We start from the raw sequence: 16175 nt of genomic DNA, 5'->3' as shown, positions 1-16175 counted from the left end.
TGAAGATACTTTCGAGGTGGGTTGATGTTACAAGTACGCGTCAGATTATTACACTGAGATGTTGTTCACTCTGAGAGGAGATGGAACAATACACGTCGAGACTGACATACCAGCTTTCAATTATTTACTCTTGACAGTTCAATCTTCACTCTCCATCCATCTCTAAAAACTCCTGGTCATTCAATCTCAAACTCCTCCACTCTCACTTCCAAGCCCTCATTTCCAATCCTCACTTCCCACCTAGATCCTATACAACCTTAACCCCGCGTGTCCCCTTGACTGATTAGTCAAAATTCATCTGCTATGTACCGAGAGTCCTAGATCTAGTTTCCAAGGATCTTAAGACGATATCTCATACCATATTCACTCAAGCTTCCGCAATTAGCTTCGCTAATATTAACCGATGAAATGAATACTCCTACATCCTTCCATTTGTTGCACATCTGAACTCTGGCCTTTTTTGCGCTCGTTCAATTTTTGATCAATCTTAATCAATTTCGATTCACCTCATGCATAGATGAGATTTTTAAATCGCTGCGGCTTGATATATGACGTATATCTTATTGAGATGGGATTGTGCATTCACTTCCCATGTATTCACTTCCATCTCAAAACTTCGTGTTTCTAACACCTCACTTACCCAGTTGAAATCCGGTTTTAGTTTTGGGTTATAAATTTGATGTGATTGTAAGTTTGAGGGGCAAATTTACAGTATATGACGGGTAAAGCTCAAAAGCTCTCTAGTCATATCAATCATGTGACATGGAAAACCGTTTACGAAGAGAGATTAATCTTCCAAGGATCTCTCAAACCTTTCTCAAACCTCTCTCAAACAATGACAACGTTATGATTCATTCAGAAGACTACAGACATTCAAAAACCACATTGATGTGACATGAGAAAAAAAAAATGCACTTTCAGAGCGGCATTCCTTAGAAATGAGCGGATTGTGCGATGTCCTGAGTGTGGGCCAGGAAATTCAACAGTTCATGTGTAAAAGCGCAGTTTACGTATAGATATGTATTGTTTTATTTGATTTCCCTTAGCGACATTTGTCTCTTTACTATATCGTATAGTAGCGTATATAAACATAGCACCACCCAGCCAGCGAGCCAAGCCATATTATCCTTCCAATTTCCCAAGACGCCAATTACATGTCATATCAAGCTCATTCCCCTCCACATTGTCCCAACCCTTTATAAACATTCAATACTCTTAAAGAACGGATTCGCCCTCAATTTCTCATCGCCTCCCACCAACCTCCTCAAGACCGCAATTTTGTCCTCCTTTGCCATATCCTTCCCGTCAATTTCCGCCTTCCAGTTCTTCAATATATCCTTCAACAATCTACTTCCCTCCTCCACATCTTCCTTTCCATATTCTTGACTACTTGGATCTCCATTGTCAGCCTTTCCACTCGTTCCGAAATCTTCTAATTCCTCTGCCTTTCTCCTCGCCATGCCTATTACTTTTTCTGGGAATTTGACTAGTTCTGCTACATGAATACCGAAACTTTGATCGCAGATTCCCTCTTCAACTTTGTATAGTAACGTGACCTCTCGCTTCCTTTCTTGTGACGAAGGTTCTGTATCAATATGCGCGACCACATGTAAATTTCTGACTTGAGGGAAAGTATCCGCCAGCGCTGTCAATTCATGGAAATGCGTAGCAAACATACTGAATGCTCCAATTTCCCTAACGATATATTCGGAGATGGCCCACGCTAAGCCAAATCCATCATATGTACTAGTACCTCTACCCAATTCATCAATGATGATAAGAGATTCTGAAGTTGCTGATTTGAGTATATTAGCCGTTTCTAACATCTCTGCCATGAATGTTGAGACGCCTTTGAGTTGTGAATCTGATGCTCCTACTCTCGCTAATATGCAATCGAAGATTGTTAGTTCTGCTTCTGAGCAAGGGACGAAGCAACCGATTTGAGCCATCAGTGCTATGACGCCGATTTGTCGTATATAAGTACTCTTGCCACCCATGTTAGGACCCTTTTCGGTCGTTAGTTAAACAAATTTAAGTTACACAATGTTTGTAACAAACTGAAACATTGTGAGGGTGAAATTGTGGTACATACTGTAATTATAAGGAATGAGGACTCATCACGAATAAGCGAGACGTCATTAGTAATGAATTGAACATCATCTTGCATTTCCATACAAGGATGGCGAGCTTCTTTAAGAATCGTAGAACCAGTTCCACGAGGATGCATCTTTGGACGAACGTAAGATGTAGGGGCATGCGCAGAAGTATGGGCTAGCGAAACGATAACGTCGAGATGGGCAAGAACAGAGGCGAGTTGTTCAATGACTGGACAATAGGATGCAGCTGTAGCTACAACTTCGTTCACAAGACTAGATTGGGTGCGATTGTAATTTTCTGAGAGCTGGTCAAATTCGCGGCGTATAGAGAGGAGTTTCGAGGTGGTAAAATAGACACCATTCTTTTGTGTCTGACATTCTTGGTATTTGCTCTTGTTTCGAATACAGGAGGCTTCCGTCCGTGTGAGTCTCATGCACCAACCATGAACTTTGTTGTTTTCCAAGAAGATTTTCTTTTCCATTTCCTGGCCGAGATCTTTGGCTACTACACGGAATTCTTGATCCATTTCGTACTTCAATTTGTCCAACTTTCGCCTAATGATATTAAGGCTGTCATCGAATTCAGGCTTGATGATATATTCGTGGTTGTCCATAGCATCGAGGTCAACTGTAGTCTCTACCATTTCTGCTAAATTTCCCAGACTAGCGTTGCATCCACGAAGCTTATCTGTATATGCTTCATCAAGAGCATCACGATACTTCTCATCCATAACGTCCTCAAGAGTTTTAATGAAGTCCGGTATTCTTATGACGACTTGATATGCTCGAACGACATCTTCTAGGTTCGCCAACTTTTTCTGAAATCGTTTGGCTAAGCGATATAAATCGGGTATCGACCGCATATGAGTTTCTTGTATGGTTTGTTTCAATTCTTGATCTTCAACAAAAGCCTCTACCAATTGTTGTCGTTTCTCAATTTCCTCTAAACTCATCAAAGGTTGCTTTAACCATTGTGCCAAAAGTCTACTTCCGACTGGTGTTTTGCAATGATTGAGTAGACCATAAAGAGACATGGTTTTCGATCCGTCCCTCGGTCCAGGCATAAGATTTAGAGCTTTGAGCGCAGAAGCATCCAGTTTCATAAATTGGGAAAGGTCATGCTGATAGAGTTGGTATTGTCCGAAATTCGAATTATCATGTAGCACACCCAAATAATTGATAAGAGCTGCCGCTGAACCCATAGCAAGTTTCAGATCCGTTTGTGGAAGAACTCCCGTAGACTTCTCATCCTTCAAAAGTCTTGCAAGATCTTGTTCGATATCTTTGGTCCCAAAGGTTCCTCCTGCTCGTTCCGTCCAAGCACAACCGCAGTTTTCGATAATTTGTTTAAGTTTTTGTAGCTCTACATCTTTTGTCGATCTGTCTACTTGAATTAGACATTCTTTAACTCCCAGCTGAATCAGTAGCGATTCGAAGTTTGAGTATAAATCGTTGTCGAGAAATTCGCTGACTCCCAATTCTCGAACACTTGCATCTGCAAAACAAACACCAATATTTCTTGCTTCTGATGCTTTGGCGGAAACCTTGACAGCGAGGATGATTGGTGCGGCATCAAATGATCCTCCCAATTCTTCCTCTACATCTTGTAAGTTTCCCGGCGATGCTGTCTTTGTGACCTTCCAATTATTTCTTCCAGAGGTTGTGAATATTTCCACCCTCTTTCCCATTCGATAAAGTGCTTCTCGTAGAAAGTTTTTGTATACTGTTACGGTCATCGTTACTGAGGGGATTTTTGTAGAATTACTGCCTAGATCACGTAGGACTGAAGTAGTTTTGTAGACCTAAAATTGTTAGATGTATGTCTACCTCCGTTCAAAGATACATACAGTGCGGGCAATGAACGTCGCATCATCTCCATGAGCCGTGTAGAAGTCCCCTCTATCAAAGACTCTAATAGTTTCTCCATCTCTCTGAGGTAAATTTGTGAAAAACTTAATGAATCCAAGCTCATCATCAACCTAAAATACACCATCAGTAAGGAACCTTTCAAACCCAAAAGCTACAATCAAGGGGTGGCGTACCTTAAGCTCAGGACGAGAAGACATTTTGAGAGGTTTTCCTAGATATCAATTATAAAAGAATGTCTTCAGATTGCTCTAGAGTCAAGAACATAGAGGTCAAATTATCAAAGTCAAACTTCTGAACAAATTCCCCAAGAATAGAGTAGAGGAGACGCGACGGGCGACACGCTAAACCATAAATCACGCGTTCTGCCAAAGCGGTGAAGAAGAAAATCAATTTAGATATTCTCAGTCATATGAAATTCAAGCTTTCCCCTCACCAACTTCTCTAATCTATGTAAAAATGTCCGACATCGACGAACGACCCTCTAAAATACGCAAAGTCGCACCTACCGACGATGCATCGACTTCTACCGATTCAATTGCCCCCAATTTCAATTCCAATGACATAACAAAGCAGCTCGAAACTTCAATAAGTACTGAAGATGCCCCCGCTAATCCCGAGTCCACCACTATAGCCAATTCAAATGAGCCCAATCCCCTCTCAAAATCGCAATTGAAAAAGCGCAGGAAGCAGGAAGAATGGGAAGCCAACAAATCCAAACGTACCGAATTCCGGCGCATCAAGCGCAAAGAAAAACAGGCTCGTAAAGCTGCGGCTCAAGCAGCTGGACTGCTACCTCCCCCTCCACCTTCCTCATCCCGTCGACCTATTCAAGTCCCAGTTTCTTTCCTTATTGATTGTGATTTTGAATCCTATATGATGGAAAAAGAAATCATATCATTGACAGCGCAAGTAACACGCTGTTATAGTGATAATCGAACTGCAGTTTGCAGAGGACATATGGGAATATCGGGATGGGGAGGCAAAATGAAGGAGAGATTTGAAGGAGTATTGGCAGGTAATTTTAATAGTTGGAAGGGAGTTAAATTTTTGGAGGAGGGCTGGATGGAGGCAGCGGGTATTATGGATGGACTTATGAGGGGACCTGAAGGCGGGAAGTTGCTAGGTGCTTTGGCGACAGAAAATGGACTCGAGGAATACAAGAAACCGCGCAGAGGATCAAAGAAGTTGGAAGCAGAATCAGCGGAAGCTGTACAGCTAGAAGTTGATGAACAGCTAAATCCAACCATTCCAGAAGCCTCAGAAGCCTCAGACTCTACACCCGCAACCAATCCCTCATCCACCACTCCAAATATAGTCTACCTCTCTTCCGACTCCGAAAACACCCTCACTACTCTCTCCCCATACACAACCTATATAATCGGCGGCATAGTCGACAAAAATCGTCACAAAGGCCTTTGCTACAAACGGGCTTGCGATGCGGGTATCCCAACCGCAAAGTTACCCATTGGAGAATATATGACTATGCAAAGTCGGACCGTGTTGACTGTGAATCATGTTATGGAGATCATGATAAGGTGGTTAGAGACGGGTGATTGGGGAAAGGCTTTCTTGAAGGTTATCCCTAAGAGGAAGGAGGCGAAGTTAAAGACCAAGGGGAAGAATGCCGGGGCAGAGGGCGAGGAAGATAATGAGGAAGAGGACGAAGATGAGCTGGATGAGAACGAGGAGGAAAAGAGTGGATATGAGAGCGAAGATGGTGATGAGGGTGGAGTTTCTCTTGAAGCCGAAAAACGGGCAGAGGAGCAACAAGCATTGGATAAGGAAGAAGGAGATGATACCACAGTTTGAGAAGCTGATTAAGTAAACTCGGAAATAGAATAACAAAATCATTTTGACCATTCATTCATTCAAAACACTAATCAAAATCCGGGTATAATCTTCCAGTATCCATGAAAACAACCACACCCAAACGCCTCATTCCAGTTCTCTCAAACAAAATTCTCTCACCAAAGAACTCTATTCCCACAATCCTAACCTCTCTTCCCCGTCCCCCTAACATATTCTTCCGCCCGTCCCGCTCTATCCCTCGTAGCCCCTACCTCCGGCAACCCCCTAAACAACCCCTCCAACCCACCAATCCCCTTCTCCCAATCCCCTTCCACCTCCACCATCCTCTCATTCCTCTCCAACCCCAATCCGCTCCCCCCTTCTGCAAAAATCGCCTCATCCTCCATCCCCAATTTTTCCCTCCACCCCTCAATCTCCCGCTCTTCCTCCTCCACCTCTTTCTTCCACCTTCCTTCCCTCTTCACCACCACCGCCGGTACATTTCTCCTCAGCGCAGCAATCTGCTCTACTAATTCTTCCTCTTTAACCGCTAATGCTTTCGCCCTCTCCCATAACTGTCCGTCGAAAGGTTCGTGTTCTTCGCGTTCTTCAATGATATCTTTATCCTTTTCTTCCGGTTGGAGATTGGCATTGATGAGTTTGCGCTGGGGTACCATGCCATTGATGGAGATGCTGGGGGAGGCTGTTAGGAAAGTTTTGTGTATGTACTATTATGGTAATTAGTATTCTTCCATTCCCTGATCTTAGCATTCCCTTTCCGTTTCCCGTCTCTCAAAAAATCCCCCCCCCTCCAAAGCCCAACATCCCTAGCATCTAAGAAAAAGAAATATCACAAACCTCTCCCACAATCTCCTCCACCAATCTCCTCATCGCATCCTCCCCCTCTATCGGCGGTAAATCTCGATCAATCATTTCCCGCGCCGCCCTCTTCACATTCGCGACTAGATATTTTAAATCATCTGGCGATTGGAGTTCGATTTTCCGTTGTTGTTCTGCCATATTTGTTTTCTGTCTCTGTCCCTTTCCCTTTCTTTTCTTTCCTATGTAATTGCGCTTTCCCTCTGCTATCTGCAGAGATAATCGCGAAGATGAAACGGTTCAAGAAAGCTGGCGTTGCGCGATCACTCCTCCGCGTTCACAAACCAGAACCCAATCAGCTCGAGGAATCTTAAGGCGAATCAAAGAATTCGTTTCAATTCACTCGAAGATTGAAGTATAACTGTACTTGGTAATCGATTAAGCAGTGTAATGTGGAATTAAATTGTCATTGTCTCAATTCTGCTTCAAAGAGTATTTGTTTACATTCACAAGTCGGTAACCATCTTATCGGAAAACAACTTCACGGCACCAGAGCAAAGCTTCTAGACTTTTTAGAGTCCGTGCGTGGGGTATTGATTAGTAATCACTTGACCTCACCGGGGTTCTGCTCTGTCTTTTTTTTGTGTCTGAAACTACTCCTGTTGGATAGACTTATGTGCACGAAATAAGCTTTATATTCTCCGAGAGCTTTTTACTATTAGTTTTGCGTCTTACTTCTGTTGTATATTCAAGACTAAGAGATTGAATAATTGCATAGCTACAAGTAGATGTCAAGATTTCCTTAGAATATATCTATTCAACAACATCTCCTATTTACATAAACATCTATCTTGTATTCCGGATAGATATATTTCTACGATTCGATGCTAGTGTGCATCATGGAGCACTCCAATATTTACCTGATGACTCTTCCAATTCCACTTTCTCCCTCTTCCCCGTTCTCTCTAAAGTTCCTTCTCACGTTCCCGTCTTCAGGCGATGGGCATCCCGCGGGGAGGTCCTAGTAATCTAGACACAGCCACTCTTTCACTTACCTACTCCAGACTATAAGGTAGCGGCACGTGTCAGTCATGATTACATACCACGAAACTTTCTTTGTGGTCTTAACAGATATAACACAATACAAGAGCGCTCTCGTTGTTTGAGAAGTACCTTGCTGCTCCCAGCTAAACAACTATACTTCTTTTTATGACGTGTGATGTGCAACAAAGCGTAAGTGCCAAGCCTGGACTGTATAACATCTCTTCTAAATCTTTGAGTGGGTGGCCCTTAGCTGCGCAGAATATATCATAGGCCGCATTCCGAACAATTGTAGTAAATTTAGACCTAGCTCCGTATTAATAAAAGAAAATCTTTCAACCGCTCAAGTCCGAAGCAAGAACAAATTAGGACCATCCATATAACCGGTAAAGACTATAGAGTAAAGCATCATCCTAAAAAAGCAAGCTATGGCAACGCCGTTCAGAGGGAACAAACAAACTTAGAATGAAACCTTAAATCGCGCAGAAGTTCTGCGGAGCAAATAGGGAAAATCTTTAATTTAAGAACGCTCGGATGTTACCACGCTGTTGTTAGTGAAACTTTCGAATCTCTGACAGCGCTTGGAAGCAACGAGTTTCAGATCCGGGATTTTGTCAGATAGAAAGTGACATTATTGATTAAGCCATGTGGCTTGTCTCGATCTGGATTGAGTTTACCGGATTATATTAAGGTTTAGTTTCCGTACTGACGCATACTTTCCGGCACTTCGGATAGACCTGTGTTAGAGGGTCAGCACTAGTATGTATTCTTGCAACGGTGGAATTACATATGATATGCTAGTACTGAACTATTTGGAACTAGGGTATCGAAGCGCAGAGGAAGACTGATGAGACGTCTAGAAACTTCATCTGACCAATGAGCCAATCTCAGGATGTCTTTGATTAACTCCGAATACTCTAGCTGCCGTAACATCCAAAACCAAATGTTCTGTCAGGGTTGAAACCTAGCACGGATTGATATTGTGCACGGAGAAACAAGATGAATTGGCATTGCTCCTGCACAGTTTCTGCCATCCATAAGTTATTGGGAGGCCTCTATCTTTCTCAAGGAAACCATTATTTCATCAAACGAACGTGGCTTCAGATTCGGCACAAAAAACAGATCCAAACTGAAAGTTCATAACACATTGGATTGGCAAGATGGTTAACACTGGTAAACCATCCAGAGGATGTTATCTCTGCAGATCTCGGCGAGTCAAGGTCAGATGTCATCCTCAATATAGCAGATGAAGAGTACTAACACAAATCAGTGTGATGAGAAAAAGCCAGGCTGTGGTAATTGCCAAAGGTTGAAGCGCGATTGTCCTGGATATCGACCAATCTTTGACGTTATGCATCGTAATGGATCGAATTCGGCACAGCGCAAAACGTCTCATGCAATCGCAACCACAACAGCCCTTGCTACAATTCAAATGGCTCGCCCTCACAGCCGGAGTAAATCGGAATCTAATATAATGCCTTATACACGATGGAGACCGAGGCAGAACTCCTGTCCGGAGGTCCAGAGATTGGTAGAAGCAATACAGAATGGAACACAATTGGCATGCCCGCCTTTGACAGCGGCATTGGAAGAACGTGCAATCTGTTTCTTTCTTTCGAATTATGTTTTGATTCCTCATGGAGCAGTGAGATGTGGCTTCCTCGGTTTTTTACTTCCATTGATGAAGCTTCAACCTTCGGCTGTCTTATCAGATTCGCTCTCTGCGGTGGCACTGGCTACGTTTGGAAATCAACCAAATGCAAGGATGCTAAAGCCAAAAGCCGAGCAGGCCTACTTGAAGGCATTACGCCAAGTCACTAACGCCATAGGCGATCCTAAACAAGCCGCCGAAGATACAACACTTGCAGCGGTTATGTTACTTGCGTTATTTGAGGTCAATATTCTCCAAATTTCTTTCAAGATGTCGTTACTGACTGTAAGCAGACTATGGCATATAGTCTCGTGAAAGAGAATGAAGGCTGGAACACTTGGAATTCCCATGTGACTGGTGCAACAGCCCTTTTGAAGATGCGCGATGTAAAAGGGGCGATGACTCCGTTAACTTTGGAATTGATATGGACCGTAAAAATACACTTGGTACGTCTAAAATTGTTTGCGTCATTGATTAGATCAGTCAGTTGATTTACGAAAACAGAACCTGAGTTGTCTCCTCAACGGAAAGCTGTTCGATATCCCGGCGGAGTGGAATGAAGTCCTTACTAAGAGAAGAGACAAATCCAGGGGCGGTCCAACCATGTGTAATCGTCTTCAATCCAAAGTCGCGGAAGCTCGTGTTGCATGTGATGAACTTATGGCCAGCGCGAAACGAACTCCTCAAGACTTCGAAAATGTCCTGAATTTGATGCGAAGAGCTGAAGCCATAGAACAAAGCTACTTGGAATGGGCAGAATCAATGCCACCTCAATGCAATTATAGACCCATAGGATGGATCGACGCTATACCGGAAGAGAAACTTGCCGAATCGAAATACTTTCCGGGTAAGATTGACAAGTACCACGAAGTTTGGGTAGCTCATATTTGGAATCTGTCCCGTGGATCGCGATTACTCAATAACAGTACTATCGTCCGATGTGCTGCCTGGCTATGCTCACCACAAGATTACCGAACTACTGTGGAGTATGAGAAAGCTATGATAGCCGGAAAAGAAATGATTCGGGACGTTATTGCCAGCGTCCCTAATTGTCTCGGAGAAATACCAACAGCTATGGATATCAAAATCCCTTCTGAACACAGCTTCGCCTGCGGAGATGAAAGCGATGCCCGTGCGAAAGGTCTATCTGGACTTTTCATATTGTGGCCTTTGTTTTCCGTCGCTACTTCAGATTTTGTTAGCCAATCGCAAAGAACATGGGTCCTAGGAAGGATGAAGTATGCGGCAGAGGAGTTGGGAGTTAGTCAAGGATCTACTGTATACTCAGAGGTATGTGCATATGGTGGCAATGTTTTGTAAGTGAAGTTGCTGATCGGTGTTGTAGCAAAAATGTTCTGTACGAATTCCATCTTCGATGTTGGAGAAAGACGGCCTCATGCCTTCAAGGGTGGAGGAAATCTTGAACCTTCAGATTCCTCCTATCCAACAAGCCTTTGAGGATGTTCAGGAGATCTGGACCGAAAGGACCGATAGATTTTCTCATTATCCGACCCCAAGCCCAACATCGACTTCTGCATGTTCGCCGAGGGCCAAACACGATTGGACATTGTTGAACACTGAATCTCTCGATATGAATACACTGAACAATTGGCCGCATCAAACTCAGTCTAATTGGTTCAACCCAAACATGGATACCAATGTCATCACCTCAGCAGAACCAGCACAACAAACGTTGGCAGTTCAAAATCCTCATTCAGAGTACCCGGTTGAGTCTCAACCAGACAGAATATACCACGAGAGATTTACAGAAATATACAACATATGACGAGGACCGACCACGGATGGAAGTTTGCATGAGAATATGACAAATTTTATGACTGGTGTTATTGATGTCATTGGTATTATTATTGGTGTTAGTGAGGTTGATTTTGGAGTACATTTTGTGAATTTAGCCAGTCCTGCGCTTATCTACTTTTGAATTTAGCGTCGAATGGAAGCGGTAGAAGCGGAAGAAGCGAGGACATTAAAAAGCTTGGCGAGATTTTCCAAAGAAGCTACAGCACTGCTGCTGTGTATCATTATTATTGTAACAACGCTCTACATTACCAAAAAATTTCAACCATTTGGATAATTTGCAAGTATGATTGATTGTTCCGTGTCCTGAGACATTCGTCGCTGCTAAATTACCCCGAAGGAAATATCATGAACATGAAACCGTGCCAATACACATGATACATTTGATCATCAAAACATAGTTCGTGGAGAGATAGGACAATCCAATCATGACCAAGTTTCAAAATAAGACATGAACAAGAAAGACACCTTCTCAACTTTGATCCCTGATGCAAACTTTAACTTGATCTTAAACACTACCGAAGCATCTATTGGCCGTGGTAGCTTCATTGGCAACGATCCCTTCAACATTCTTATATAATGCTGGCGCACGCATAAAGAAGTTTGATTGTGATCATCTCTATAGCAGTAACTTCGAATCCAAGGCCTTCGAATGGTTGAATGTTATCGGGATCTCAAATCCAATCGTACAGATGCACGTGCACACACGGTTTGACGATGAAAGGGATATCGAAGATCATAGGACGGAGTGAGCCAGCAACAACGAGACAACTTTCTTGAGGAAATTGCCTATCACCAACCGAATACTACAATTTTGATTGTCTTTCCTCACTCGATCTCCCACTGGATATTTACAACATATATGATCCAGCCCCCCCCGATTACCTAATCCATACCCTCCGCATGCTCAACCTAAGCTAGCCATGATTAGCGCCGGGGTCACGATAACACGAGTGGGGTTCTTAGATAGTGAAAGCTGATAGCTAACCGTACACCTTGTGGGGATGGAGTCGTTTTAGCAATGAGCGATTCAGTTATTTGTGAATCGAACCAGAAAAAGAAAGAGAAATGTCTTATAGTCCGAGCACACAGTCGTATTCTAAGATATAATCTATATTCAGAACGGAAAGAACAAGACCAAAAACCAAAAACGGAATTATCGGCACAAGTAGCTACCTAGGCACCTAGGTAACTAGGATAACTTTAGCGATGACTTCATCACGAGTGGAAATGGCATCAAAAAATATCTCGGTCGGCTTAGAATAATCTTTCAAAATTCTCACAATATGGCTACCTAGGTCGTTATGTTAGATATAGTCATGATTTTCTGGTTGGATTTGCAGTTGGTGTTGTGTTACTTCTTGTATCGCAACCTGTCGGTGGCCCCGAGTGTAGCCTATGATGCCCATGCAGTCGGCCTTCACATGAGGCTGAGTTCGTTGTGCTTTCTTTTCCGCCACCACAATTTTTTCAACAGAAAATTAAGAAGCAATCATGGTCTAGCAAGGCATGTTAAAATGGAGTTGAATTGATCAAGGGGAATCTGTTGTAAAAAGAGGGACGCCTAGTCCAGTACACCCAATAACCAAATTCCAAAAGAATTGTATCCAAACTCCTCATGTCTCCTAACAAAACCAAATACCACCAGTCCCTAGATAATATATCCCACTCGCAATCGCTGACCAGGCTACCTAAATATAACGCACCTCTGTACCCGCGAAATCGTAATGATATGTTCAAACCCTCAGCGCCAGAATGTGCAACCCAAACCCATCAATTTATATCAACGTCCATCACTAGTGTTTTGTACACAGCCTATTGAGGGAACATTTGCTTGATTTCCTCATCACTCAATCTGATTTCAAGAACAGGCTCGCGCTTTCGTTCGAGCGATTCGAAATCGGATTCCATGTAGGAGGGGAAGAATATTTCTATCACAAATTGTTAGCATATTAGGAAGGATGATCATAGGGCATTCTTACCTGGGTTCCAGTCAAACCCTTGTGAAGAACGCACGCAAGTGATCTATATATAACATTCGTAAGTACACATTCAATCATTAGCAGCATTCTCACGCCGCATTAACGTACAAGTCGTGGTGTGCCGTCAGGATCCCCAATATTAATTGTAGTATGTTCTTCCTTTGCAAGTGCTGTGCCTGAAGTAGATATGTTAGTCATGTTCTCTGCTGATTGACATGAGAATGATGATCCCGTCCGAAGGTCCGTTATAATTCCATAAATTCACAACTCTTGTCTTCCGGAAATGAGATTTCAAGCACCAACGAGGGTAAACACTTACTCAAAAGACTTCTTCTCCTATCATATCCACATCGAGTGTTTGGAGAAGTAGCGGCTGATGATGGTGATTGTTGTGATGTTGTAGGAGAGCTTGAATATGAAGAGGAGCTGCTTGGGCTTGCCGTAGCAGCAGCCTTATTGGAATTTCTAGTTGGGATCGTAATAGATGACGACATGGTTGACAGCTTGACGAGCTGGACGTTGATGGATTCAGGTGATAATCAAAGAAAAGTTGAAAGTTTATGAAAGGGATCTTTCTGGCCAAACCGACACTCAGTGACTAGGTACTTTCCAAAGTTGTTGTATATGTCCTGGTTTGAGTCGTATGAGAATGAAAGTAAACGAGAGCCTGGAGATAGATTAATGTTAACATGAGTACCCCCCGTATTTGGTGGAGTCACAGATGGGGCGAACTAGTGCTGAGCTAATCTGAAACAAGTATAGTCACACAGGGCTCCCACCCGACTGTAAGATATGCTTCATTGCCTCAAATGTGAGGCGTGAGTATTGATCACGTGACCATATCGTTGATTAGCTAAGCATGATTCAAACACCGAGCCAGCCTTGAGCTTCAGCTAGGCTAACAACTACGCGCGCCTTCTAAGGACTTAAATTGAAACCGAATCGACAACAACATCATCATAACCATCTACCACATCTCACCACCACCGTACATCCGCATTCAAATCCAACCGGCAGATCTTCAATATGGGTGACGTTTTATTAGAGAACCCTGCGACTCAGGCTTTGCCCCATCGAAAACCATTACCATCCTCGATACCAAATATAGATTCGCTGGAGGGCTTAGGAACCGATGGAAGTGATGAATATTCAACATTGAAGAAGCTTCAAAGGCACTTGGAGTTAGTATAGTTTTGGATAGATTTTCGAAAGGGAAATGCTAACCAAGTGTTACAGATATATCCAACTTCAAGAAGAATATATCAAGGATGAACAAAGGTATGCGATCTAAACTCTATCTGTTGTTTATACAAGTACTTATCATGATTACTTTAACAGAAGCTTGAAGAGGGAGCTTGTCCGAGCTCAGGAAGAAATCAAACGTATTCAAAGTGTTCCTTTGGTGATAGGGCAATTCATGGAAGCTATTGATCAAAAGTACAACACACACTTGTTCATCTTTCCAGCAATTAGTGATACTAACACATTCAAACAGTACTGGTATCGTACAATCATCAACAGGATCCAACTATGTTGTTCGAATCCTATCCACCCTCGATCGCGAACTTCTAAAACCATCCTCCTCTGTCGCTCTCCACAGGCACTCAAATTCCTTAGTCGATATCTTACCCCCCGAGGCCGATTCATCAATTGCCATGTTAGGTTCTGATGAGAAACCCGATGTTACGTACGCAGACGTTGGAGGACTTGATATGCAAAAGCAAGAAATTCGAGAAGCCGTCGAACTTCCATTAACGCATTTCGACCTATACAAGCAAATTGGTATCGATCCACCACGAGGTGTTCTACTATATGGCCCACCAGGAACAGGAAAGACTATGCTTGTCAAGGCAGTAGCAAACTCGACAACTGCAAACTTCATCCGTGTCGTTGGGTCTGAGTTCGTACAAAAGTATCTTGGAGAAGGTCCACGTATGGTCCGTGATGTGTTCCGTATGGCTCGTGAGAACTCCCCAGCTATCATCTTCATTGATGAAATCGATGCCATCGCCACGAAGCGTTTCGATGCACAAACTGGAGCTGATAGAGAAGTTCAACGTATTCTTCTCGAGCTTTTGAACCAAATGGATGGTTTCGACCAAACTTCCAACGTTAAAGTCATTATGGCCACTAATCGTGCCGACACTCTCGACCCTGCTTTACTTCGTCCCGGTCGTCTGGATAGAAAGATTGAGTTCCCCAATCTTCGCGATCGCAGAGAGAGACGTTTGATTTTCACTACTATTGCATCGAGAATGTCATTGTCACCTGAAGTCGATCTGGACAGTTTAATCATTAGAAATGATCCATTATCTGGTGCTATTATTGCAGCTATCATGCAAGAAGCTGGTTTGAGAGCAGTAAGAAAGAACAGATATAACATCATTCAATCTGATCTTGAAGATGCCTATTCTAGTCAAGTTAAGGGTGCACAAGAGGTATGTATAGAGCTGAATTTTTTATTAATTTTGAGTATGCCATGTCAAAATATTCTAACATTTCTCAGGCCGATAAATTCGACTTCTACAAATAGAGGAATGATAACGGCGAAAAAGAAAGTGGGGAGAAGTGGCATGGGAGCGAGGTGGAAAGTGGAAAATGCCTTGAAATGCGACATTTCTGAAAAGTATCGGATGCTTCATTCATGCTGGGCTTTTGCAATTGTACCAACATACCAAACATTACGTTGTAGTAATAATCTCTGCAATGAATGCAGGGAACTTTATACAACCCGCATGAATCTATACCCTTTTGACATGAAAATTGGTTTGCTTCACTGGATGGAATATGAACGACTTGATAGTTACTTGTGAAATGAAATGTGATTTTTCAACCAATCAAAAGCGTCGATGTAGTGACTTAATTTGTGGCATATCTGATCCGAATTTGAGACATGCATTATCACTAGATAGTAAGAAAAACTTCAGTTATTCTTCAAGTGAAGACGAGGGGATTGAATAAACGTGCAAACAATCATCTTTACTTATGAACTGAAGACTAAATAATAAGCGGGTGAAATTTTGTACTCATCGAAGGAACTCACTACTGAATCTTACCTCTCCAAATTCCTTCTATATTTCAAGGCTCTTATTTGGGGTGCAAAAATGGTGATTA

At 42.7% G+C, this 16175-nt stretch overlaps 6 protein-coding genes across 6 annotated transcripts; 3 read left to right on the top strand and 3 right to left on the bottom strand.

The window, feature by feature from the left end:
• Positions 1-1196: 1196 nt before the first annotated feature.
• Positions 1197-4162, bottom strand: Bfra_003153 (putative dna mismatch repair protein; the record flags this gene model as incomplete). Its single annotated transcript, XM_037333565.1, has 4 exons — positions 1197-2006; positions 2093-3898; positions 3944-4075; positions 4139-4162. 4 exons carry the CDS (start codon positions 4160-4162, stop codon positions 1197-1199), a joined length of 2772 nt encoding a protein of 923 aa, XP_037195693.1.
• Positions 4163-4421: 259 nt separating this feature from the next.
• On the top strand, positions 4422-5774 carry Bfra_003152 (putative trna m g methyltransferase domain containing protein; the record flags this gene model as incomplete). The annotated part of the gene is made up of 1 exon (XM_037333564.1): positions 4422-5774. One exon carries the CDS (start codon positions 4422-4424, stop codon positions 5772-5774), a length of 1353 nt encoding a protein of 450 aa, XP_037195692.1.
• A 182-nt stretch (positions 5775-5956) lies between these two features.
• On the bottom strand, positions 5957-6773 carry Bfra_003151 (putative kinetochore protein; the record flags this gene model as incomplete). The annotated part of the gene is made up of 2 exons (XM_037333563.1): positions 5957-6481; positions 6612-6773. 2 exons carry the CDS (start codon positions 6771-6773, stop codon positions 5957-5959), a joined length of 687 nt encoding a protein of 228 aa, XP_037195691.1.
• Positions 6774-8773: 2000 nt separating this feature from the next.
• Bfra_003150 (putative transcription factor cys6 protein) lies at positions 8774-11050 on the top strand (the record flags this gene model as incomplete). Its single annotated transcript, XM_037333562.1, has 5 exons — positions 8774-8833; positions 8884-9507; positions 9558-9710; positions 9769-10554; positions 10610-11050. 5 exons carry the CDS (start codon positions 8774-8776, stop codon positions 11048-11050), a joined length of 2064 nt encoding a protein of 687 aa, XP_037195690.1.
• Positions 11051-12590: 1540 nt separating this feature from the next.
• Bfra_003149 (uncharacterized protein) lies at positions 12591-13555 on the bottom strand (the record flags this gene model as incomplete). Its single annotated transcript, XM_037333561.1, has 4 exons — positions 12591-13010; positions 13062-13104; positions 13170-13237; positions 13381-13555. The coding sequence occupies 4 exons, from the start codon at positions 13553-13555 to the stop codon at positions 12895-12897; spliced, it is 402 nt and encodes a 133-aa protein (XP_037195689.1). The 3' UTR covers positions 12591-12894.
• A 532-nt stretch (positions 13556-14087) lies between these two features.
• Bfra_003148 (putative 26s protease regulatory subunit 6b protein) lies at positions 14088-15732 on the top strand (the record flags this gene model as incomplete). The annotated part of the gene is made up of 5 exons (XM_037333560.1): positions 14088-14242; positions 14298-14339; positions 14400-14498; positions 14557-15499; positions 15568-15732. 5 exons carry the CDS (start codon positions 14088-14090, stop codon positions 15592-15594), a joined length of 1266 nt encoding a protein of 421 aa, XP_037195688.1. The 3' UTR covers positions 15595-15732.
• Between the last annotated feature and the right edge of the window lie 443 nt (positions 15733-16175).

The sequence above is a fragment of the Botrytis fragariae genome, assembly GCF_013461495.1.
Source record: "Botrytis fragariae strain BVB16 chromosome Unknown tig00000012, whole genome shotgun sequence".
NCBI classification, from domain to species: domain Eukaryota; kingdom Fungi; phylum Ascomycota; class Leotiomycetes; order Helotiales; family Sclerotiniaceae; genus Botrytis; species Botrytis fragariae.
Note: the sequence above shows the minus strand (reverse complement) of the source record. Positions and strands in the feature narration are given on the sequence as shown.